The sequence below is a fragment of the Podarcis gaigeae genome (assembly GCF_964106915.1).
Source record: "Podarcis gaigeae genome assembly, chromosome: 2".
NCBI lineage: Eukaryota > Metazoa > Chordata > Lepidosauria > Squamata > Lacertidae > Podarcis > Podarcis gaigeae.
In genome coordinates this window covers 35,244,377-35,270,731 of record NC_139679.1, presented here as the reverse complement: position 1 = coordinate 35,270,731, position 26,355 = coordinate 35,244,377, and the positions used below count along the sequence as shown (strand labels likewise).

The 26,355-nt window shown below is 44.2% G+C and overlaps 1 protein-coding gene and 1 long non-coding RNA gene across 2 annotated transcripts; both read left to right on the top strand.

Moving 5' to 3' along the window:
- Positions 1-378: 378 nt before the first annotated feature.
- Positions 379-23,813, top strand: FADS6 (fatty acid desaturase 6). Its single transcript, XM_083728001.1, is given in 9 exon segments — positions 379-917; positions 3,305-3,364; positions 3,366-3,416; positions 11,734-12,265; positions 14,156-14,322; positions 17,472-17,652; positions 19,513-19,700; positions 20,900-21,079; positions 22,542-23,813. Coding segments are annotated over 9 exon segments (1,575 nt in total). The 5' UTR covers positions 379-851; the 3' UTR covers positions 22,692-23,813.
- Positions 14,377-16,332, top strand: LOC310839444. The gene is made up of 2 exons (XR_014561506.1): positions 14,377-15,620; positions 16,006-16,332. It is a non-coding gene; the product is annotated as an uncharacterized lncRNA (long non-coding RNA).
- Positions 23,814-26,355: the final 2,542 nt, after the last annotated feature.

Genomic DNA, 26,355 nt, shown 5'->3' with positions numbered 1-26,355 from the left:
TGACTGGGTTGCCCCAGCCACTCTGGGCGACTTCCAGCAAAATATAAAAATACAATAAAACATGGAACATTAAAAATTTCCCTACTCGGGGCTGCCTTCAGATGTCTTCTGATGACCTTGCTCCCCCTCTGAACTTTATTTAAGCCAGGCTGCGAAGGTCATACAGCAAGAAGACCAGGGCCTGGGCCTTTTTTTGCTCTCCGCCTATATATTTAAGTCTAGATTATTTCAATTGTGTTTCTATTGAAATTCTGTTCTGCATTTGCAAAATTGTTGATTTTTGAATTTATTGATTTATTGATATGTTTTGCAAAGCGACTTCTCTCTCCCACCCCTTTTGCGTTTTGATATTTTGAAGGTTTGCTGTAAACCAAAGGCTGCAATCCTAGCCCCACTTGGTATGGTGCTCTGCCTGGACCTGTCATGGGCCCAGGAGTCAGCTTCACCTGTTGAACAGCATCCTGAAGGAGGAGAAGGTGGAGTGACTCTACGGGAGAAAGCACTGATGAGAACCAGCTGGCTGTGGCCTTCTTAAACAGAGCTCTCAGCAGCAGTCAGATGCTGGAAACAATGTCTGTAGTTTCTGGCTCTAGCTTGCTGCTACCTGCTCTCCATCAGGATTCCCTGATCTCTGGACTGTTTGACTTTGTATGTGGATTCTGCTCTCAGGTGAGAGCTCCTTCCAGACTCCTAGCCCCTGCTTGCTCAGCAATGGGACTCAGCCGGGGCTACAACAGGACCAAATATTGTTGAGCAAAAGTGCATGGATCCTTTGCAAACCAATCCTCTGCTGTCCCAAGTATTAAACTGCAGGGACCAGACTAGTAACTAGTTAAGCTGGAGAAAGGACGATGCTACAGCTTACCAGTAGATGGTGCTCTTCACTTGGAGACAACACACAGTCAGATCTGACTTGGGTAGGTCTTTACTGTTTACTGAAATATCAAACCAAGGACCAAAGTGCCACAGGAGCATTAAAAATTCTATGCGCCTCTAAAAATAAGGATTCATATCTTTTGTGTGTGCCAGTTTCCTGCTTGTGTGCTTCTATTTGCAGTGTTGCGTGTGTAAAAATGAGTGTATAAGAAAATACACAGATGTTCATGAGACAAGGACCTGGAGAATATTGCAGATCCATCATTTCTGAAGCTTTAACAGAAAATTCTGCTGTCGGTTCCAAAAAGTGCTGCAATTGTATTTAATATCTTTAAAAGAGTGGGAATGTGGGTGGTTCAGGTATTCATAGAGGTAAATGGTGATAAGATGCAAAAAAAAATTTTTCTCTGGTGGTACTCAACAGTATGCAGTACCTAGGGTTGCCATACACCTCAAATTTCCAGGACCTATCTGGAATATTGCAGCTGCAAGCAGTGCCCGGCCGAAAATCTGCTAAATGTCCTCTTTGCTGGTTTTCCTTAGAAATATCTCAACAACTTTGGCCAAAACTAAAAGCTCAACAACTTTGCCAACAACTTTTCTGTCTGGATTTTCACTTTTTGAAATATGCCACTTTTTTTAAAAAAAAACATATATATGACAATCCACAGATCTGCATTCAAAGTTCAGCCAGTGGAGGGAGGGATAGCAACGATTTTTCACTGAGATCATCTCATTTTTCCCTCCCAAAATCCTGTGCCGAGCGGGAGGGAAACCAGATTTTGGCGCTGACTTAGTAAACACCAGGACAGGGAGGGAGCAATGCCAATCAAACTCACCCATGGGACTTTGGCTCCCCTTTAGGTTTCACAATTCTGAACAGTGGCGAACTCAGCAGAGGCAGACCCCCCAGCCCCAAACTTCACACTAAGTGTCCTTTTCTTCCATCATTACTTTCCTTCCCAATATAATGGTCAATTCTGCCCAACCACATGTATTTGAAGTAGGAATAGAGGGAGGAAGTATGTTTAGGTAAAGTTTTTGCAGTTAATATAATCTATTCACATTTCCTTTTTACCTGATTGCTGAATGTAGTCTCTTTCTCCTGACAACTCAGTGGCACCCATTGAGTCGTTTTCTATTAACTTTTATCAAATGTTTGGCTACATCTAATATTAAGGAAAGTCTGTAGCTCAATACAGAGCATGTGATCTGAATGCAAAAGGTCCCGATCCTCAGCATCTCCAGATAAGGCTGAAGCCTTGGAGAGCTGTTGCTGGTCAGTGTAGACAATATTGACTTAGATGGACTGGGTATGAATTAGTATAGATGTCATCCAATTATCCTCTGATCTTATGCTGGTTAGTCACATGGCCAGGGCTAATTGAATATGCAAGAGCAACCACTCCCTCTTTGGCTAAATTTGACCTTCAAGTGATGAGACACACTATCAGGTTGAATTCCTGTTTTTCTTAGGGCTGTTTTCGGTCTATTACTTGCTTGTGGTTTGCACTGTCACTCCTGGAGCACCTAATATTCTACAGCGGCTGTTCACCATAGATCATTAACTGCTGCATGTAGTTATTATTACCATCTCTCATACATGGGAAAATGTCGCGGCGGTTAATTCCTCTCTTGATGGGGGGTGGTTGCAATTTATACAAACCGTTGTTCTGAGGAAAACACTCAGAGGAAATGCCCGGGACGAGCTGTTGCTTAGTGTTCATTATTTACCTCATAATGCATGGGTAGGCAAACTAAGGCCCGGGGGCCGGATCTGGCCCAATAGCCTTCTAAATCTGGCCCATGGGAATCAGTGTGTTTTTACACGAGTAGAATGTTCTCTTTTATTTAAAATGCATCTCTGGGTTATTTGTGGGGCCTGCCTGGTGTTTTTACATGAGTAGAATGTGTCCTTTTATTTAAAATGCATCTCTGGGTTATTTGTGGAGCATAGGAATTCATTCATTCCCCCCCCCCTTCCAAAATATAGTCCGCCCCCCCCACAAGGTCTGAGGGACAGTGGACCGCCCCCCTGCTGAAAAAGTTTGCTGACCCCTGTATAATGTGACCTGGACCTAAGCGGCTGCAAAGAGTTATCATCAGTATAATTGGGTGGTGTCCAATGACAACCATTATCAGCTTGTTGAGAAGGAAAACTCAAAGAAGGACTGAAACCAGAGTTGGATTGCCTGAAGGTATGTTTGTGTGCTAGGTTTGTGGGGTGTATATATTATCAGCGCTTTTTTCACCCAGAACTCACTGTAACTCAGTTCCGGCACCTCTCAAGTGGGTGCCATTGCCATTTTAAGAGAACAAGGGAGGTCCTCATGGTGAGTTCCAGCATCTCTTTTTCTAGCACTGTATAATATAGCACTGTATAGCACTGTATAATAAATGAATCAATTAAAATTTTTTGTGCCCTCAGATGATCATAAGAACACAAGAGATCCCTACTTCATCAAATCAAAGTCCAGGATCCATTTGCCACAGTGACCAACCAGGGGCCTTCAAGAAGCCCACATGCTGCAGGACCTGAGGTCAGTAGTATGCTTCCTCACATCCTATGGCCACATCATAGACCTATGACTCGCACCTAATTTAGAGGTAATATTTTTAAGGATGGTTATGTTATGTTTTGTTTGCTGGTGTAGGAATTATTTATGTTGTCTATATACAGCAAGAGGACATATTGGGTGAATTGGTAAGATTCTGTTCTGACTTTTCAGAAAATAACTACGTAATTTTTAAAAAGTGAATAGATGCACATAGTTACTTCAGTTGCTTGGGGCATGTGCCTCTTTGCATGTCTGAAACCTCCTTGCCTGTGTTCTGAGGAAAAGCGCTAGTGAAGCCCTAGTTTTGTTCTGCCAGAGGAAAGGCAGGTGTCAATCAAGTAGAGCTGGCTCAGAAATTGGCACATTTTAGCAAAACGCAGAGCTGTGTAACTTTAGTCTAGGTAGGGGAGTACCCTTGTAAGATACCCAGGAACATTATTAGAAACTGCTGTATAATCTAGGCACCAAATGGCTCCTTAAACCAGGGTTACAGTTGCCAAAAGGGAATGCCTAGTTGCCATTTTGAGCTCAGAAAGCTCAAAAGTTGTATTTTTCAATATGACTTATTGGTGTCTGAAATTCATTCTGATTGTGCAGATAAAAGATAACGGATAGAATTCTACAGAATGTGTTGATAGTGTGTGAAAACAGTCAAGATCGAAGGTTCCCCAGGGATGCACTTCCAGATGGTGGAGATTTCAGGCACCATTGTGGCTCCTAGGCACCTTCACTTGGTTGCAGGTGGCCTGTAGTCAGGTGCAAAATGAGTACCTCTTACCTCCTATCACCATCATGGGTAAACCAGCTTTAACACAATACGACTGATTGTGGGCCTTAATGGGAACCTAGTATGCCACTTGCCCTGTCTGTTCCCAGTTCTCCTATGCTGTGTGTAGAACCCAGAAGTGCTGCCTGCTCCTAGGGATTCTTTCTTTTGCCAGAGGGAGAGCTTAAGTGAGGAAATGGTTGCATGTCTCTAATAGAGTAATCCTTCCTGCTGCACCACTCTGAGAGTGTGTGGGTGAGCTCATATTCTCTTTCTCTGGGCTCAGTGGTAGAACACATGCTTTACCAGGGTCAGTCCCTGACATCTCTGGATACAGAGGTACTGTTTAAAAGGAGCTGCCTCTTATAGTTGCCTCATTTCTGAATGAGGATGAATTTACACAGAAAATATATCAGGCTGGACTTCTGTAATTAGATTCTCAATGGATTAGACTGTTTAAACATGCAGTCTCTCTGGGCTGCAGCAGAAGACTGGCTTCCTCTCAGCTAGTATATTGAAATATGTGTGTTCTGTCACTAGGGGGTGCCAAAATGCTATTTGCCTGCTAACTACATTTGTTGTCTCATCGGATGAGTAAGCATGAAAACCAGTGCTTTTTTTCTGGGGGGGGATGCAGGGGTACATATACCCCTAAACATTTTGTGAATCTAAGTTTGGCCTCATTGAGGGGCAGTATTTCAATATGAGTAGGAAAATGAGAGTACCCCTAAACTTTTTTTTTAGGGAAAACCACTGATGAAAACTATTCATACTGTTGAATTAAGTATAGGGCAGGATTTGACAAATTGTTGCCTATAGCAGAAGCCCACACAAGGACTCCTGCTAGAGCAATGGGACTTCCCACCCCACTCATCCTCCTGCAATGCCCACTGACTTAGCAGAGGGAGGTCAGGACGTGTTTGTGTGTCTGTGAGAGTGTTACAGAATAGATACTTTCCTTGCCTGGGCTGCACAAGCGAAGGGTCGAGAAGAACTGGGACAATCCTGAGCAGATACTCAGTACAGTGGTACCTCAGGTTACATACGCTTCAGGTTACAGACTCTGCTAACCCAGAAATAGTACCTCGGGTTAAGAACTTTGCTTCAGGATAAGAACAGAAATCGGGCTCTGGCGGCGCGGCGGCAGCAGAAGGCCCCATTAGCTAAAGTGGTGCTTCAGGTTAACAACAGTTTCAGGTTAAGAACAGACCTCCGGAACGAATTAAGTACTTAACCCGAGATACCACTGTACAGGACTTGGTGTTGTGGTCTGAGACGGTGGTTGCCCTTCCATGTGCACACTTGGCAGTGCTGGTTTCTAAGGGATGACGTTGAACTCCTTCCAGAGTCAGTTCCGTTTGTGCTCTGCTTCTCCTCACCAACCCCATTCACTGCCTTCTCAGGTGCAGAAGTAGCCAAAGATGAGGAGTAAGAAGCAGCGGCTGTATTACTACGGCAAGGACAGTGTTTCCCCCACCCCACCCCTTCACCCTGCGGCTTCCTCCTTCTTAGGCAGTCCCAGTGTGCCCCCCATGAAGCTAAGAGCCACAGGCTCTGTGGAGCTCTGTCAGGATGGAAATGAAGCAAGGCTGGCTGGGCCTATAGGAAGAGGTGTGATACAACTCCCGGGTACAAGGCACCAGCTGAGACTAGACTGAGGCAGGCAGTGTGTTGGCAAAGCAGCACCCTCTCCTGACAGCGTGTGTAATTAAGATTTAAAATCCTCATTAAACATTAGGGTTGCATGGATAGAGTTGAGTTGGGGCCCAGATCTGGGTTGGCCCAAAACTGCTTCAGATCCCAAGTGCTTGATTGGGCCCCAGATCAGATCAGGGTGATGGTGCACAGTCCTAATTTATACCACAGAAGAGCCAATGGAATATAAGAGGAGAAGCCTGTATATATAGCAGCTAATAATTTGAATTCCCCATCATTACAAAGAACCGGTTCAGACAGGTTTCCCCAGAAATCCTGCGACGTGCTAGCATTGCATCCCATTTGAGCAATGGCCTGCAGTTGTTTGGATGGGTATCACATGGTTATGTAACAAATTCCCAGAGATGATTAATTCCTCAGTGGGTGGGTGTCACCTGACATGCAGAACTTATGCTGTGGGTTACAACATGGGTCAAAGAGAGCCATCAAAGTTGCATGTTTCTGAGACCAAACCAGGTAAGATGTTACCTTCGCATTTAATTTACAGGTTTTTAAAAATGAAAATAACATCAGCTGGAGGGGTATGTTTGTGTGTGTGTGCGTGTCTGTCTGTCTGTCTTTCTCTGATAATTATTTGCATGCCAGAAGGTGTGGAAAGGGTGGTGGTTAAGCCTTCCTTTCGCTTCTGCACTAACTGAAGGAAATTCCTGCTTAGGAATTTTCTTTGAGAGGGAAATTCCTGGCAGAATACAGGGAGGTGGCCTGGTTATGGCGGTACCATGTGGAACTCTGTGTCCAGTTGGGATACATGAACTGACCAGAATCCCTATGTTAAAACCAGCCCTACCCTACCGTACCCCTAACTCAGGGGTGCTGCCGCCATTATGAGGCAAGAGCATGGGTAGGCAAACTAAGGCCCAGGGGCTGGATCCGACCCAATCGCCTTCTAAATCCGGCCTGTGGATGGTCCAGGAATCAGCGTGTTTTTACATGAGTAGAATATGTCCTTTTATTTAAAATGCATCTCTGGATTATTTGTGGGGCCTGCCTGGTGTTTTTACACGAGTAGAATGTGTGCTTTTATTTAAAATGCATCTCTGGGTTATCTGTGGGGCATAGGAATTTGTTTTGTTTTTTTAAATAATATTTATTAACAATACAAACGCTACAGAAGAAAAAAAGACAATACAATACAATACAAAAACAAAAACACTACATAACACTAACACTAAAACATTAAACTAACAAAACAAAACAAAAACAATTTAAAACACATCCAATAATTTCAATATCTTATCTTTCATTCACTTGTTTCAACGACCTCCTCACACCTCCCTTTTTGTATTCCACTTCAGTTAACTGTTTCAGCAATTCCTTTCCATCTTCCTCTGTTTTCTGTCCTGTAATTATCTTAACATATTCTAACCTTATTTTTTCCCCTTTAATACATTAATAATCTATTTGTACTTAATTCCTTATAACATTTCTACTAAAGCCATATAGCTTCATTCCAACATTTTTCTAACATTCATTGATTTTACAGTATTTCTGTAAATAGTCTTTAAATTTTTTCCAGTCTTCTTCCACCGACTATTCTCCCTGGTCTCAGATTCTGCCAGTCATTTCCGCCAGTTCCATATAGTCCATCAACTTCATCTGCCATTCTTCCCGGGTGGGTAAATCTTGTGTCTTCCAATACTCCGCGATGAGTATTCTTGCTGCTGTTGTTGCATACATAAAAAAAGTTCTGTCCTTCTTTGGCACCAGTTGGCCGACCATACCCAGGAGAAAGGCCTCTGGTTTCTTCAGGAAGGTATATTTAAATACCTTTTTCATTTCATTATAGATCATCTCCCAGAATGTCTTAATCCTTGGGCATATCCACCAAAGGTGAAAGAATGTACCTTCAGTCTCATTACATTTCCAACATTTATTGTCAGGTAAATTATAAATTTTTGCAAGCTTGACTGGTGTCATGTTCCACCTGTAAATAATTTTCATTAAATTCTCTCTTAAGGCATTACATGCCGTAAATTTCATACCTGTGGTCCATAACTGTTCCCAGTCAGCCATCGTTATGTTATGTCCTACGTATTGTGCCCATTTTATCATAGCAGATTTCACCATTTCATCCTGAGTGTTCCATTTCAACAGCAAGTTATACATTCTTGACAAGTTCTTAATTTTTGAATCTTACAATTCTGTTTCCAATTTTGATTTTTGTGGGGCATAGGAATTTGTTCATTATTACTTTTTTTTCAAAATATAGTCCGGCCCTCCGCAAGGTCTGAGGGACAGTGGACCGGCCCCCTGCTGAAAATGTTTGCTGACCCCTGGTTAAGAGGGTGACAGTATTCACCCCCTACCCACCAAGCAAACTTGGAGCTCCACCGTTTGCAGCCAATGCCCAGCTGAACCACATCAGCTGCAGTAGGGTGCCCCAGGGCCCTTTCATTTTGCTGATTATACTGGGTGCTGGCCCTGTATATGAAACACACACACACACACACACACACACACGAGGGGGGGGGGATTCTTTTCCTTAAAAGTGAAATGAAGTTGTGGTTTTTTTTAACACCACATCTTCATTAGAATCTGGGAGGGCAAACTGATGGTGGATAACTGGGTTGTGTTAACCCTTCACTGGGTGAGGGACTGGTCCCTGCTGCATTGAAAGTGGTGAAGGCACTTCTAAGTAAACTGGCTGTAGGCCCTTTGGACTGGAATAACTATCGACAAGTTGTGCATACCCCTTTTGTGGTGAAAGTGGTGGGGGGCTGTGGTGGGGCAGCAGCCAGTGTTCTTGGAGGACACAGATTATTTAGAACCACTCCAATCTGAGTTCAGGCCTGGCCACAGAACTTGGTCTCCCTGATGCGCAGAGCGGGACACGGGGATTGCCACTTTCCTTTTGATTCTTGATCTCTTATCAGTTTTTGATACCATTGATCATAGTATTCTCCTGGATCTCCTCTGGGGAATGGAAATTTGAGGCACTGTATTATACCATGTTTCCAATCTTACTTTCACAACCAAGTCCAGAGAGGAGCTTTGGGTGAGTGCCTTTTTGTTCCCTGGTGGCTACATTATGGGGTGCCGCAGGGGGGATATCTTATCTCTAGTACTATTTAATATCTACCTATGACATTGCCATGCCCCATATGTGCCCACTTGACCACTTCAATCAGCAGAATTGACACTGCTACAGATGCCACATCTGTAAGAACTTGATTGTTGTGTGTGGCAGCACTTACACTGCGAACTCCCTGCCTATTGAAATCAAGAAGGCACCTGCTAAAAAACATGGTGTTGACAAGCCTACCCAGATGCTTAGAAAGCTGAAGTGATTTTAACCTGCTTTAATATTTTAATTTTTGTGTGTTTAAAAGTAGGGTTGTATTCCCCCCCCCCTTGATTTTATTGATTTATCTTTTTCTTAACCACTTTGATTGCGAAAGAAAAATAAAATAAAAACATCACTCACTCACTCACTCACTCACTCACTCAATCAATAAAATAACATTACTTCTGGGAATTCTGCCTGGAAGCTGACAGATTACACATTATCAGGCATTTGACACTGAGACTGGCCCTACCATTGGGGAAAGTGAGGCAACTGGCTCATGCAGCACATACTGGGTGGCAGCAGTAGCAGCAGCTCCCCTGGCTTTGTCTCCTGAGTTCCCAAGCCATTCCCTGACTTCTTGAAGTCACGTGTGTGTGTCACATACCTTTCCTGGAACTCCTATTGCAAGGGCAGAGGTAAGATTGCACTGCCAGTCCAGTCAGTTTACGTAGATGGAATGCGGAGGAGGCGCCTCAGGCAAAATTCTTCTGCCTCAGGCAGCAAAATGTATTGAGCCAGACCTGTTTGGCAGCTTTTGTCCTTTCGCTTGACCTGAAACACACAATCTTCATAGCATCTGAGCATGCAACATTCTAATACACCAAACTAGTCTGCCCATTCCTCCCTACTGCCCCCTCAAATAGTTTTAATAGTCTCAGTACATGCCTGTCCTACATATACCCTACTCAGCTTATCTTGGGAAACTGAAACAATATCTGCCAGCCTAAATACACAGCTTGTGTTTCTCTTTGCCGCCTTTGCTGTTTCCACTGCCTACATCTGTCTTCTTTTTTACTCTGACCCCCTTCCTTCCTTCCTTTCTCTCCCACTCCCACCCAAACCTTTGTCTCCAAGGTGTTCAAGGTTGAATACGTGGTTCTCCCTATACTCATTCAATCCTGACAACAACCCCGTGAGGTAGGTTAAACTGAGAGGCAGTGACCAGCCCAAGGTGACCCAGTGAGCTTTATGGCTGAGTGGGGATTTGAACCCTAGTCTTCCAGGTCCTAATCCACTATGCAACACTGGCTCTCTTATAGGTTTAGGCTACTCTAGGGTTGCCATATTTCCAAAAGTAAAAACCAGGACATCCTGAAGGTTGTTGAGCTTTTTTTAAGGAAACACCCAAACTGTTTACAAAGACACAAAAAAACAACCCCAGAATTTTTCTATTGACTTACCTAAGACCCAGGACAAACCACCACCTTTTGCAAATCTTCCCCGGACGTCAATTCTGCCTTTTAAGTCCCATTAATATCCAGGGGAAACCGGATGTATGGCAGCCCTAGGCTACTCAACTGTTTGTTTTAAAATAATAAATAAAAACAACTTTTGTGAGAAAGAGGTCAAAGCATAGCAAAAATATTAGTGGTCCTGGCCAGAGATCAGGAAACTAATATGAATTTTATAGTGCTTTCTTCTCTCTGTGTGTATATGTTTGTGTTTAGGTACTAGCTTATTTTAAATATGCCTACACACACACACACACACACACACACACACACACACGGAAAGAAATCTATTTGTATCCTTTAATATTGGCAATATCTGTGGGCCAATACAAATAATTTCCCAACATTTATAACTGGCATTTATAAAGTCTCATGATTTGCGAGGAGTTGATTTTTTTAATTCATTTTTTAGTTCTTCAGAACTGGCACGGCAGCCCTTTAAATAAATCCCCTGAGCCATTGTGGCACAGGCTTATGCTAAGAAGATAAATGAAAAAGCTGTTTACACCAACACAGGTTTTCTATTATGAAGGAAGACACAAATCAGGTTGGAGTAATGAGGGTTCTGCTGAATACCGAAAAATAATACAATAGTAATCCACGCTCATAATAAACTCTTCCAACTATGACCCCCTCTCCTCACATTCACAAAACTGTACGTTCATCTGTGCTACACACAGATGGAGAGCTGTAAGCATTTAGAATATACTTTTAAAACTGCAGATCCAGGAATGTTTGAAGAGTGTTCTGCTTTAATATCAGGGATGGCCCTTTAAGACTGGGATGTGATGGACCTGGGTCTCTCTCTTGCAGTCTGCCTCTTCTCTTGCTTTTCCTATTTGCCTCCAGCAGAGCTCCGCGCTCCTTTTTTCAAAGATACCCGCTGCCCTGCCCTTCCCATGTCCTTCGGCAGTGGTGAGCGCAGCAGCACTGTTCCTGCCTGAACAAGCTGTTCTTAATGACAGAGAGAGCCAAGGGCAAGGGACACGGCCCCATTGGGATGGAGACACAAGCAGAATGGGAGTGGCGGAAGCTGCCAGAGCAGAGGCTGATAAAATGGGCAGAGCCTAGGGATGGGACTGGGGCCAACTTCTCCAGGCTAGAGCGAAGCAACATGAGCTTACAGCCCAGTGAGCATTTCTGACTGCACACTGTGGCACTTCTGCCAGGAAGGCCACCTGCATTTCTCTGCTCTCTCTCTCTCTCTCCCCTTCCTGCTGGGACAGCCTTGCTTGTTATTTGATCCTGCGGAAGCACCAGGACCTTGGCTCTCACTCTGCAGTGTCCTGTGCTCTGCAGGGAAGAATGGAGCCACGGCAGGGCGAGATGCTGATGAAGGACAACCAGGAATGGTGCCCAGAGAGAAGGAAAGAGGAGCAGCCCAAGGCAGCAGATGTGAATGGTGGAGGACCTCTGCAGGGAGCGTCTCCTTTAAGCCCTGGGGTGGCGCCGGAAAAGGGGAACGGTTGCCAGGATGAAAGTGAGAGGAGGCTAGGACAAGGGGTCGCCCCAAGCCAAGAGGGCGCAGGTGCCAAGCGACAGCTGCCAAATGACTCCAGAAGAGAAGGCCCTTCGGAAGAGGAGATTTCAGTAGAACAAAGCCTAAGGGCCCCCCAAGGCGATTCAGGCCTAGGCAAAGGAAACAAGATGGGCGTATTAAAAAGATCAGCCAAGGAGGAACTGGAGCCAACCGGAGGGAGGAGGTCTGAGGAATCCATGATGCGGGAGCTCTCTGAGATGGTGCAGGACGTGGTGAAGAGCAGCAGCTGGTGGGAGAGGCATGGCATCGATGGCACAATCATCGCTTTGAACCTTCTCTCCCTGCCAGTAGGTAAGGAGAATGCCTCAGGTGCTCATTGAACTTGCGGAGTGGTGTGGGAGGAAGGCCGGGGAGTCCTGTGATTCTTGACGGGTGCTATTACACCTGAAAGTTTACCGATCTTAAGCCCTGTGATGTGGTCAAAGAAGGGGAAGCATAGGTTGCCAACTGCTGAGCTACCAAGGCATGGGCATTGTCCAGTCTTACCCTGCACAGAGACTTCTCTGGGGCATCTGCCTGGCTGCTGAGAGATGGGTTGGTTAGAATGCTCTGAGACTTGTGTCTGACCCTCACAGCATGGAGTACGTTAACGTCCTTGTGCTGCACTCCTAAGCATGGGGTTGGGGGTGGGGCTACTATTTCATTTTGCCGCTTATGGCCACATATTCCCTGGACTATGCAACAGAAAAGGATGGTGGAGCTTTCCCACACTGAAAAGTGAGTCAGTGCAACACTGTACTGATGTTATCATAAATCATCTTGAGATATTCCCCATAGAAACTTATTTGTGGAGGAGCTCTCCAACCTAGCTCAGTGGGCATGTTGCAAATGGTATCAAGCAAGAACACAGCAAGTCACAGCAAACATTACTGGAGTGGTTTTGGAAATCTGCATTGATGTTGGCAGGTGCTTTTATAGAGCTAATCTGGTGAATTTCAGATCAGTCACTATTTTGCTGTGCAGCCTGACCTCCTGGTGGTTAGTCATCCTGCATAATAAAATCCGTGCTATCTAACAGTAAGGTCAGTAATGGAGTGCCCAGGTGGTATGTGGTTATTTACAGGGGAGAGAGACACTCTCTTTGGGAGTTTAATTTTTGGGATGTATTTGACCAAATTATTCCTCAGCCAGCTGAAGAGTCTGGAGGATGTTCTCCCTCATATCTGTCCCAGCTGCATGAAAATTTATTTATTATCCCTCCTTCAACATGAGGTCCCATGGTGGGTTACAGCAAAAACAAATAAATATGCCTTAAACCATTCCAGAATGGAACAGAACAATGTATTTGTGGTTCTTTCACATTGACTTAGCTGAGTGCATTTGAAGGTCCAACAAGAACAGTGTTTTCCAAACTTGGGTCCCCAAACTATAGTTCCCACCATCCCTGACCACTGGTCCTGCTAGTTAGGGAAGGTGGGAGTTGTAGTTCAACAACAGTTAGAGACCTAAGTCTGGAAAACCCTGAACTAGACCATCTTGAAAGACATGGAAGTTGTTGCTGCTGGTTTGTTTTCATTTTTGGTCTCTTCTCATTTCCTGTAATGTTGAGTTAGAACATGTGGCACAGCATCATTGGTGCCATGCCTTATCCTGACCCTGCCAATGACGTGGGGCAGGGCAAAATATGGCACAATGACATCATCCACATGACACTGAGTTGCAAAAGCTCTGCCTCTCATTTTAATGCCTATTTGGGCCTTCAAAAAAGAAAAAAAACACAGAAAAACACCACACGGCTATGGTAAAAAAAGACCCACCCCAAAACAAATCACTTTTCGGCAGCCCTCAATTCAAAGTGTCCAGGCTTCATTAAACTCCAAAAAGCAGACCAGTTTGGGTCCTATTCACACCATACATTTAAAGGAAATGTCTTATTCTAAAGAATTCTGAGAAGGGTTAGTTACTTCTCACAGAGCTGTCATTCCCAGCACTCTTGGGGTTTGTTAAGAGGCGTCATGTGCTTTAAATGTACAGTACAGGTGTGATCCTGTTCTTCACAAGTGTCCTGATTCTGTCTGACTACCAGATAGTATGATCAACCTCCCTTCTAGCTATGAGCTGAGCCCAAATAATTCTAAGGTCCTTGTTGCTATCATGATAGACTGGTTAGGACCCATGGACCTTCTAGGTCCTTTGATTACCTCTAGCAGAAGGTTCTAAATGTGTCCTCTCTCTCCCCAGGGTTCCTGCTTCTGCGTTCTGACAATCTGTTCCCTTTCCTGTTGGGCATTGCCATCTTGGGTGTGGGACATCAAACCCTCACTGTGAAGGGGAGCCACCTGGCCACCCACAATGCTCTGGCGGAGTCCAAGTCCTGGGGGAAAATATGGGCCGTATTCTTCCTTGAGGTGCGTTTCACTTTCAGCAGCTCCTGTTCTGTGAGAGAATGCAAAGAGGTTTGACTCGTATCAACCCATTCCCCCCTTTTATTTTAGAGGAGGAGAGTGGAAAGCTGTGTGTGTGTGTGTGTGTGTGTGTGTGTGTGTGCGCGCGTGCACGTCTGTGTGTGTCAGTGTGAGGCTATTTCTTCATCTGCAGGTGCCCCCTCCTTTTATGTTAAAAGCACATTTTACATTTACATAAACTTTACATTTAAAGCACCCCCAAAGAAAAAGGATCCTAGGAACTGCAGTTTATGCTGGGAATTGCAGCTTCATGAGGGGTAAACTACATATTGCAATAGTTATCTAAAGTAATTGATGCCTAGGACTTGCCGATCAGAAGGTCGGCGGTTTGAATCCCTGCGACGGGGTGAGCTCCCGTTGCTCGGTCCCTGCTCCTGCCAACCTAGCAGTTCGAAAGCACATCAAAGTGCAAGTAGATAAATAGGTAGCATTCTGGTGGGAAGGTAAACGGCGTTTCCGTGCGCTGCTCTGGTTCGCCAGAAGTGGCTTAGTCATGCTGGCCACATGACCTGGAAGCTGTACGCTGGCTCCCTCGGCCAATAAAGCGAGATGAGCGCCGCAACCCCAGAGTCGGTCACGACTGGACCTAATAGTCAGGGGTCCCTTTACCTTTATCTTATTTCACCATCAAATAAATGATTAGGGGGTTACAAACATCACCAGCATTTTCTTCTGTGTAATACAGATATTAAACCTAATGGGGTCCAGTGCCGCTCTATCTCTATCTGCATGACCACTTGCTTTAATACTGGACAGATCCAGTAAAAGATCGTCTTTTGTTGCATTACTGCCAACATGACGCATTACCATTGCCCTGAATGTGGACCATTTGAACTGGCACATAAAACCACCAATGAACAAACTTGAGAGTTCTCTTGTAGATTAGTGGAGAATGTGGTCAGGGGGCTCACGTGCCACATTTTACTCCATGGATCTAACCCCATATTTGTTTCTCACGCTGTCTTAACCTCAGGAAAGCAGGAAATAATATTTATGTAGGGTCAGATAAAAATTGAGAAATCTGAAAAAGCTCCCTTTTTTGTGAAAAGTTGCCCTGAAAAAGGGGTACATTGAATATAGAAATCTTTCCCTTGAAAGAAGTTCTTTCCATCATTATGTCCATCATTTTCCTATCTTGTGTTGGAAATGGAGAGTGGCAGGGCGCCGGCAGCACAGACAACTTACAAGGCATCAGTCTTTTATAACCTTTAGGCCACATCAACACTGCACACCTCGCAAAGGTAAAGGTAAAGGTACCCCTGCCCGTGCGGGCCAGTCTTGACAGACTCTGGGGTTGGTGCGCCCATCTCACTCAAGAGGCCGGGGGCCAGCGCTGTCCGGAGACACTTCCGGGTCACGTGGCCAGCGTGACAAGCTGCATCTGGCGAGCCAGCACAGCACACGGAAACGCCGTTTACCTTCCCGCCAGTCAGCGGTCCCTATTTATCTACTTGCACCCGGGGGTGCTTTCGAACTGCTAGGTTGGCAGGCGCTGGGACCGAGCAGCGGGAGCGCACCCCGCCGCGGGGATTCGAACCGCCGACCTTTCGATCGGCAAGCCCTAGGCGCTGAGGCTTTTACCCACAGCGCCACCCGCGTCCCCACACATGGGGGCACCTCGCAAAGGGATTGCTAAATGCTTTCTCACAAATCCTGGGTAGCAAGATTCAAGGAGTGGCTCTCAAAGGTGAGTCTGTGGAGTCTGTGAAACTTCAGCTCCACTCAAGTTGTGGCTGAACCTGGCAAAGCTTTAGAGAAAAAGTTGCCCTAATTGAAAGATGTCAAAATAAGATTACAAGTGAGGAAATTCCAAACTGCTTGATTCAGATCGAGTATAAAACAAATTCACAGCCAACCTTGCCCTTTTATTTTGCAAAATGAATTCATTCAAATTGCCTGCAACAATTTCAGAGTCTTATATGAAATGGAAATTGGGATAGCCAGGACTAAAAAGGGGAGGGTCTGGGGTATGATCTTTAATGCATATTTGCACACGTGTGTAACTCTGCAGGTGAAGAAAGTCACTTAGGCTGCAATTTTAAGACTCTGAGATGGCATGCATCGGATTGTGTTTTTCAGGAGCAATCTGGAACAGGAAAGTAATGAGAAGTGGAAGAATGAAATTTCCTTCCCCGGCACCCCTTCTGTGCTCCCAAATGACATTCCCCCTCTCCAAGTAGTCCTTACTCTTCAAAACAGGCTTACAAGCTACGTTTCCATGTATTTCTGTGTAATGTGTAGTTTGACCCTTGGGTGGTACAAGCAGATGAAATCTTGTGTTATGGACCCTGTTGTGAAACTACACATTCTAACATAGTCCCATTTGAGTCAGGGAGGCTACACTGAATTAAGTAATTAGAGCATTCACCACCAAACAGCAGTGTTCTAAAACTTACCATATTGGCCTGAATATAAGCCGCACCCGAAAATAAGCCACACCTATAAAACTGGAGGGGGGAACCCTGAATATAAGCTGCGGTGGACTGCGGTTTCCCATGCTCCCGGGCTGCTCTGGGGGGGGGGGGGGAGTCACGCCGCTTTGTTGGCAGCCTTCCCCCCCTTAGCTCTGGTGGGTCAGGGGAGGCTTAGGAACGGCCGCTCCAAAGCCTCCTTCGAGTGGACGGATCAAAGAGTGGGCATCAGCAAAGCGGTGCAGCTCCCCCTGCCCAGAGGGGAGCCTGGGGCAAAATCGCACAGCCCACCCGCTGCTCCAAAGCCTCCCTTGAGCTGCCAGGGATAAGGAGTGAGATATGACTCCCCACCTTCGTTCCAACAGCTTGGGGAAGGCTTTGGGGTGGTGGGCAGCCGCCCTTCCGGGGGGTGGGAGCTGTGCTGTTTTGCTGGTGGTGTAAGGTTCCGAATATAAGCCGCACTTTAACTTTTCATGATCAGAATTGGGGGGGGGGAGTGTGGCTTATATTTGGGCCAATACGGTACCGCCTAGTAGGTCTTGTTGACCAATAGTGAGCTTACAAGGCTTGCAACCTTATGTAAAATTCCGTAATACTGTCACTTCTGAGAGCCCTGGATGCATATGTACTACATACATAAGCAGGCAGTGTTCGTTTATTTACCATTTCTTTCTGTCCCAGGTTTGCTCTGCTTTCACGGCAGAACAGGGGTCCTACAACCATGTGAAAATCCACCACGCTTACACAAATGTCATCGGCCTGGGAGACTCTAGCACATGGAAGCTTCCCTTCCTGAACCGCTATGTTTACATGTTCATTGCACCCATTGCAGTGCCCATCCTCACCCCATTGGTAGCCATTGGTACGTTGCTCTCCTCTGGATCCTGTTACTTTTCAAATATAACATTTATCCTAGACAATTTTGAGTATCTTCATGTAGAAGGTGATTTAAGTCGAGATATTTTTGGTCATTGTATCTCACAGTATGTGTAGCATTTATTCTTTGCCTCAGTGTAAGAAGATGGGGAAGGACCAAAGATATGCTACTCTAGCGGTTCCAAACCTTTTTGGTATGGCAACCCGCCAATCGAAATTCACTTGGTGTGGTGTGACTCATCTTTTTACTGTCGCCTGAGTTTTGGACCTTAGGTCTTTGGCAGCCATAGATGTCATGCATTTTAACTGCAAGTTTGTGCTTATTTTATAACCAGTATATGAGGCATCGAAGCAAAAATGCACTTAATGCTTCTATCAATGTGGAATCATTTGTTGAAATATTTATAGTACTTACAAAGCAATTTGCTGTTTTTGTTTATAGGAATCTAAGAATACCACCATTGGATTGCAGGATATTGCAATATTGTTTTAAAAGCGTACAGTTTTACAAGCAGTACTAAAAATACTCATAGGTCAATATCATGAGCGTTACGTCAAGAAAACAAAAAGTTGTAGAGGTATTCATCATACCAGTTAAAGATTAAAAGCAATAATTACGTTTGGTTTACTTTAGAAAGTCCATGACCCACAGGTTTCTCAATTCATGTTCCAGGGGTTCAGATGTAGTATGCTAGTCTAATCCACTTCCATTAGACAAGAGCATCTGTTTTACCAGTCCCACCTACTTAATATGAATCAAGTGTGCTCACAAGCTGAGAAAGAGGCCTGTAGAACATAGTTCCAGCTATTTGAAGCAAGCAAACAGGCCATTCCACACATTAGAGGGGAGAAACCTGCCTCCGCAGGGTTGCTAAGCCAGTCTCGCCTGACCTCAAATACTCCTGACCTTAAATATTATGATCAGGCAGGTGGACCTTGAGTGCAGAATAAAACCATTTACCACATCCTACCAAAACTAGTTTTACTGGGGAGTACCTCGATGCCACTCAACAAAATCCACACCTTTTCCTAGTTTTCAAATATTTAACAATACAGTGGTATCTCGGGTTAAGTACTTAATTCGTTCTGGAGGTCCATTCTTAACCTGAAACTGTTCTTAACCTGAAGACCACTTTAGCTAATGGGGCCTCCTGCTGCCACCGCACTGCCAGAGCACTATTTCTGTTCTCATCCTGAAGCAAAGTTCTTAACCTGAGGTAATATTTCTGGGTTAGCGGAGTCTGTAACCTGAAGTGTATGTAACCTGAAGCATACGTAACCCGAGATACCACTGTAATCTTGTGTGAAGTTAGGTATGTTTTATTTCTCTTTCGATTATAGCAAGTATTTCTAAATTTGCACCTACATAAGTCAGCAGAAGCTAATTCTGCACAGAACTGCATCTTCTATTGGCTACTTTTTGGTGATGTGTTTTTCTGTGGGGAGGGGAGCCTAAGCAAGCCACTGATCTTTCCTGAACTATTTCCCCACTCTAAATTCTCTCCCCCCACCAACACACACAGATGCTGTACCTATATTTTCCCCTGCCACCGAGCTCCCAAGAAGGAGGCCATTAGGGAAATGTGATGAGGAAAAAGAGCTGAACACCCCCTCTCCTAACACCACTGCTTGGCTCTATAGAAATGCTTCAAAAATAGAATGACTGTTGCTGTAGCATTAGCAGGGAGAAGGATGAGGAATGGAGCCTTGCTGCAAATTGCCCCACATGAGGCAGAGCTTCAGGTTGCTTCTCAGAAATGTGCCTTCCCACCTATGGTAAAGAGCCCTGAGAGCTTAGGAAAAGAGCCCTGAGAGCTGCTACATTCACAGATTCTTGATTCCACAGGCTTGCTCAAAGAAGTTGAACTGAAGACGGCCATCCGGACACTCTGTTGCATGTTTGTTGGCCTGTACTCCCATTACTGGCTGCTGATCAACATCTCAGGTTTCCAGTCCATGTGGTCCGCTCTCAGTTGCATGCTGGTCACACGAGCTCTCCTTTCTCACCCTTACATCCATGTTAATATTTTCCAGGTAAATGCTACCAACTCTGTATCAAGGGCTCTCTTGCTGTTTAACTAATTGATGGTCTCGCGGCAATAGGCCGTGTGACTCGAAACATCCAACATATTTGGCAAATGCTTTATTCTTTCCCACTGTTGACATGTTTAGGCTGCAATCCTACACACCCACACCCACACACATATATATGAGCTCCCACTGAACTCCGCAAAACCAGCTTCTGAATGGGGATGCACAGGACTGAGCTGTAAGTAGATTAAAAGATGGGATTCTGCAAAACCTGCAAAGGAAATGGAACAATGAAACATTAGTTGCATATTTAACTACACAAACACACATATAGAGATGCCTCTCAGAAAGTATGCATTTTGGCTGCAATCCTGTTCACTCAATTAAGAATAAGTCCCACTCAAATATAATAAGTGTAATGTAGTTTATAAACAAACTCACTTCTAAGTATACGGTATATGATGCAATATTGCAAGTAAACATGGAATTAGGCTGCATCAGATATTTGACAGCATCCATACTTGATGTGATCTTTTTTATATACAGTAGATGGATGAATCTGTCCATTTAGGCTTCTTGCAGTTTCTCTTTTCCCCCATCTTAAGTTCAGGTCCCTACATTCCTACATTACTATTTACTTTGTTGAAAAGAAGTCCTCACAAAAAATAGAATGTTAGCATGCATTTCTCCTAATATACAGATTGTTTTATGAAATCTTGCTTGATGTACGTGTTTTTGCAAGATTTCCCCTCTATATGTTAATAATAATTTTTTGCTTTAATCTCACTAATATATGCATTTTTATGCCACATTTCCCCTGAAAAGTGAATTATTTATATTTTTGTGATGCTATAAACTATACAGTATTGCAGAATTTAGAGAAGTGCAAATTTGGAAATCTTGCTTGCATTTCAGTTTGCACGTTGTTTCAGAACATACAAATTCTAGGTTTATGTGAACTAAATCAAATTGATTCCCCATCCCTGCCTTTATGCAGGTTGCGAATTACTTAATGCAGAATTCTGGGTCTGTTCCATTTCTGATGAGTTACTGTTTCTCCACTATAGAGTGGGGCTCACTGCGATGTATCTGGAAACATGATTTATTGCTATTATTCAGATGCTTCCTTCTGTAGCTAAGCTTCCTCTTGAGCTCTTAGGAAGGATCAGCAGCAGCTAGCTCTTTGTGGTTTTGTCTCGTAGCATATTGGCCTGCCAATGTTCGCAGCTGACAAAAAGCCCAAACGGATTCACATGATGAGCTGCGGCGTTCTGAACCTGCCTCGGAATCCCCTGCTGGACTGGTCCTTTGGGCACTCGATCATCAGCTGCCACGTGGAGCATCATCTCTTCCCAGCACTTTCTGATAACATGTGCCTAAAGGTGCGAAGTTGGGTGGCGAATGGACGTGTTGGGTCTTTAGAAGGCAGGAGTGTCTATTGAATGTGGAATGAGTAAGGAGAAGGGGACATGTCTGGTGGTTTTAAGAAGGAAGTGAATTCATGGGAGGTCAAGGCCACATCTCTGGGGATAGAAGAAATTGCATTTATTCTATCCATTATAGGTTTCCTTACCCACTCCTCACCATAAGGAGGTTACAACAATGCAGCCATCTAATTTTAAAATCAGATAAAAATAATTTTTATAAGCAACTAATACAATTTAAATAAGAAACCCATGCAGTTTAAATCGGAAGGCAGAGACAGGTATATTTTTACATTCTCGGCTATCAAAGACCAGGGTAAAGAGGAGTGTCTTCTGCATCCAATGGAAGCTGTACAGTGAAGATGCTGGACAAACCTTGGTGCCATGGGAATCCCACAATTTAGGGGCTGTCACAAAGAATGCTGGTTTCCAGGCCACCACCTCACATTAGTTTTGAGGGCAGCAGAAATACCAAGCACCCGCCTTCCCACCAATCTTAACAGTTGAGAGGGGTTGTAGGGAAGGATGTGGTTGTTCAGATACTTGGGGCCTGAGCCTTTAACTCAGGTCAACAGCAAAGAGTTTTGCTGGAGCTGGGGCTGCTTTGTGATGGAAGTGGAGGACACCCCCCCAGCCACTTGCCAAATATCTGTGGCATGAGGACTGTTCCAGACACTCCAAGTGCCCCTGTTTTCTAGGGACAGTCCTGGATTTTCAGAAGCTGTCCCAGTTTCTGATTTGATCCTGAAATGTCCCACTTTTCCTTAGAGTGTTCCTATTTTCATCAGAGAAATATTGGCGGGTATGTTGTTTTGCGACCCCCAAGCCATCCAAAGGCAGCTCTGTATAGGGAAGTTTTTTAAATGTTTTATGATGTTTTTATATATGTTGGAAGCTACCTAGAGTGGCTGGGGCAACCCAGTCAGATGGGCAGGATATAAACATAAACATAATAATTATTATTAATGAATAAATATTCAATAAATTGAATATTTATTGACTAAGCAGCTTCTGGAAAACCAGAGCAGCGCACAGAAACGCTGTTTACCTTCCCACTGGAGCGGTACCTATTTATCTACTTGCACTTTGACGTCCTTTCAAACTGCTAGGTTGGCAGGAGCAGGGACCGAGCAACAGGAGCTCACCCCGTCACAGGGATTCAAACTGCCAATCTTCCGACCAGCAAAGCCAAGGCTCAGTGGTTTAACCCACAGCGCCACCTGCGTCCCTATTTATTGAATAGGATGTCCCTATTTTCATCAGAGAAATGTTGAAGGGCATGCTGTTTAACCTCACCCTTCTTTTGCTTCTGCAGCTGGCAAATGAGGGCCCAAGAGGGATTTAGTCTAGGGGCTATCCTAACTGCTGGAAATATTAGTAATCACTAGTAATGCTAATTAATGCTGCCTTTCCCTTTTAGATCAAGCCAATTGTTTCCCGGTACTTTAAAGAGAAGAAGTTGACATACAATGAGGATTCTTATTGGTCCCGCCTGAAGTTGTTCCTGGCCAAATATGAAGAACTGATGGTCCATGCGCCACCTATTTCTGAACTTGTTGGGATTCAGTGACAACTCTTCTAGGACACACAGCTGTTATAAACCTAAGGCAAGACTGCTCTTTCCCAGGATCAAGAAATTTAGAATTCAGATTAGGAACTGGATCAAGCTATCAAGGGGAACACCAGCATGTCTTTAATATCTTCCATATGGACAAGTAGATGACCTTTTGGATAAGAAACTGCATCTGCTCAGTGATGAGTCAAAGGGGAGATCAGTTGCTCCTATACAAGAGATATTTTTAATACTTTGACTCCCCTCCCCGCTCTCTTTTAATTTTGCACACCGACAACTTTGATGCATCCTTCCCATGAATTATAGAGTAGGGATGGTGAACCTGCAGACGCTCCAGTCAAGACATTGCTATATTAGAGTTTCCATCATCCCTGACCATGTTTGCTGGGGCTGATGAGAGTTATGTTTCAGCAACAAATGGAGAGCCACAGGTTTGCCACTCCTGCTGTAAGGGCTGATTCATGCGTTATTTCCCCCGCTGCCCCTTAAACAGATGTAACGTTCATGTCAGGAAACACTTGCACACAGCAAGATGGTTGAGTGGTGTTCCCCCACACGACTTTGGTGTATGGCTCAGATCAGACTGATGCTGATTTATGAATCCACAATAGAGGAAATTTCATACTGCTTTCCATTCATTACAACAGACATGAAATGTGTGGAGGTTCTGTCTGCAAGGGGGGAAAGTAAGACATGAAGATCGAGTTGCCTCCTGTCCCAGTGCAGACAGGAGAACTCAGGGACTTTGTTAAACTTAGCTAAATCACTTTGTTAAGTCAAGCCTCCAATCTAGGACAATTGAAAAGGCGATACTTCTCCATGGAATGATTGATGGGCCTTGAAGGCAAATTTCCAGAACTGCCAAAATGGAAGTTACCTCTGCAAATGATGACAGCCCATAAGCCGGGGCAACACAACCACCTTGGGTGGTAGACTTCTTAACAAGAATGATGTTGGGGGGGGGAGCCTATATTAAAGACTGCTGCTGTGGAAATTATTATGCAATGGGGGGGGGGGAGGTAGGAAGAAAATGAATTCTTATATTACCTCCCCCTCCCCCTCAAATTTCCTGTGATGGAGAACTTACGTTCTTGAGATAAAACTGGTAATGCAATTTTACATCTGTCCCTTGCCTAATTTATTTTCTTTTGAAAAAATCTGGAGCATCACCAGGGATGTAGGAAGGGGGGGCAGAGGGGGCAGGGTCACCCCAGGTGCCACTCTGGGAGGGATGACAAGATAGCCCTTGCCTCCCCCCAGCTATAGAGCGGCCGAGGGCTGCTGCTTGCTCGTTCTGTCCATACGGGATGCTGCCACACGTGAGCTGCATCCCATATGGACTGCGCAAGCGTGGGATGCCGCACATGCGCAATCTGTATGGGCTGTGCCGCCCCAGGTGCCGGAGAGAGTTCCTCCGCCACTGAGCATCACCAGCAAGGTCGCAGGTAGCAGAGGCAGGAAGGGAAGATGACTGGGTGGGTGGAACATGGCATGAGCTATCACAGAGACCCAGATGTAGTCAGGATATTGAAATCGCTGATGCTGCTCCGACATTCCAAATTTAGTATTACTGAACTTTAAAGTGACATTTTTGCAATAAGACAGCCAACTAGGCTCTGTAACATATCCATGATTTGATAGATTATTTTATATATATATATATATATATATATATATATATATATATATAAAAAAAACCTGTCATCCCGAATCTGGCTGCAAGTGTTGAGCGTTGTGTAATCAATGTGCCATTTGTTATCACTTGGTACAGCTAGGTTCATGAAGCATCCAGTACAAGGCAAGGTATTTTTGATAGGGAGAAAAAGTGTGGAGATATTTGGGGGCAGAAAATCAGGATGAGATGTGAATGTGAGTACAGTGGTACCTCGGGTTAAGTACTTAATTCGTTCCGGAGGTCTGTTCTTAACCTGAAACTGTTCTTAACCTGAAGCACCACTTTAGCTAATGGGGCCTCCCATTAGCCGCCCCGCCACCGGAGCACCATTTCTGTTCTCATCCTGAAGCAAAGTTCTTAACCTGAGGTACTATTTCTGGGTTAGTGGAGTCTGTAACCTGAAGCGTATGTAACCTGAAGCATATGTAACCTGAGGTACCACTGTATTCTGTAGTACTCAACACACATCACTTTGAAGCAAATAGGAGCCTGATGCCTGTTCTCACTCTCTTAGGCAAGAGATCAGCAACACAGTAGCTGTGCCGAACCAAGATAACAAATTCATTTTGCTCTGAATATTCATTTCAATTCAGCTAGTTCCCGAAACTGTTATTCTTTGGCCTTAGTGGGTATCGAATGGAATATTAATTGTAGAGTATGTATCACTTGAACTTACCTAGTGCAAAATAGACCAAATTTGAAGTTCTTTCTATACTGCAAGTTTTATTATGAAAGTCATTGTTGTCGCTTATGAACCAATGAACCCCCCATTCCAAATAGCAAGAATATAAACCCCCCAACAACGTATCAAGCATGTAATACAATTCCTTAATGACTGATACATAGGCACAAGTCAGACATGATGCCAAGTCATGGTTAAGGAATCCTAACTACAACATTTCTATTATTCTGTGATATCTGAAAGGGCAAACCATAGTTATAGCTATCACACCACTTCCAGAGTTCCTACACCATGGAGGATAAGAGTGGAATGTAAAAAGGTAAGTGCTGAAAGGATGGAATATAAGATAATACAAGAAGTCATTGATAATGGTTCACCTGTCTTATGTCTGCAAGCTCAGAGTGATGTCTGTTTTGCAACTATCGATGTGCAGTGTTTTCACTGTTGACCAGCAAATGAATCATGGCAAATTAAGCAGTATGCCACAAGAACAAGAAGTAGAAGATAAACCTGAATGTTCTTGGAAGCCAGGGATGCAGAACCTGCGGCCCTTCAGATTTTGCTGGGACTCCAGCTCCCATTATCCCTAATCAGCAAAGCCCAATGGTCAGGGATGGTGGGAGTCATATTCCAACAAATTTCTGAAAGGTCATTTGTTGGCCTTTTGTTATCCTGATTTTTTAAAAAATCTGAGTATTCATCACAATATTTTCAAAACAACACATTTACTTCAACTTTTACTTAATAGCCAACAACTGAAAGTAAGGCTTTATCATTTCAGAGTAGAAGCAAGCACTGCGTAGGGAATAATCCTGAACTGGCTGACAAGGGTGGATTTTGCTGGTCTAATTTCCCATCCATTCCTCTCTATTTGTTCATTAAAGGCTTGATTAATCATCATGATGAATTTCCTCCGTGGTTTACAAAGACCACAGTGCCCCCCAATCCAATGGCAGCAAAATTAAGGGGCAAGGGGGGGAGAGGAGGATTAAACTGAGATTTATTTCGATACCATTTCAGATTGTGTGAAGAGGTTAATCCCAATGCCACATGCTGCTGACATAATTACAGCTCAGTTCAGAAACAATCATGTTTGACAAGCTCTGATCTTGTTCAGAATAAAGCTTAGCTATACAGTTCATATACACAGTGGTTGCTATTGCAGTAAAATATTGACAACATGCAGGTGAAGTTTTTAAGCAAAATTTGCTTGCTACTGAAAATAATGCCTCTCTCTATAGTCTCACCACACAGAGATTAGCAGTGCAATCTTATGCATGTCTACTCATAATCCCATTCAAACC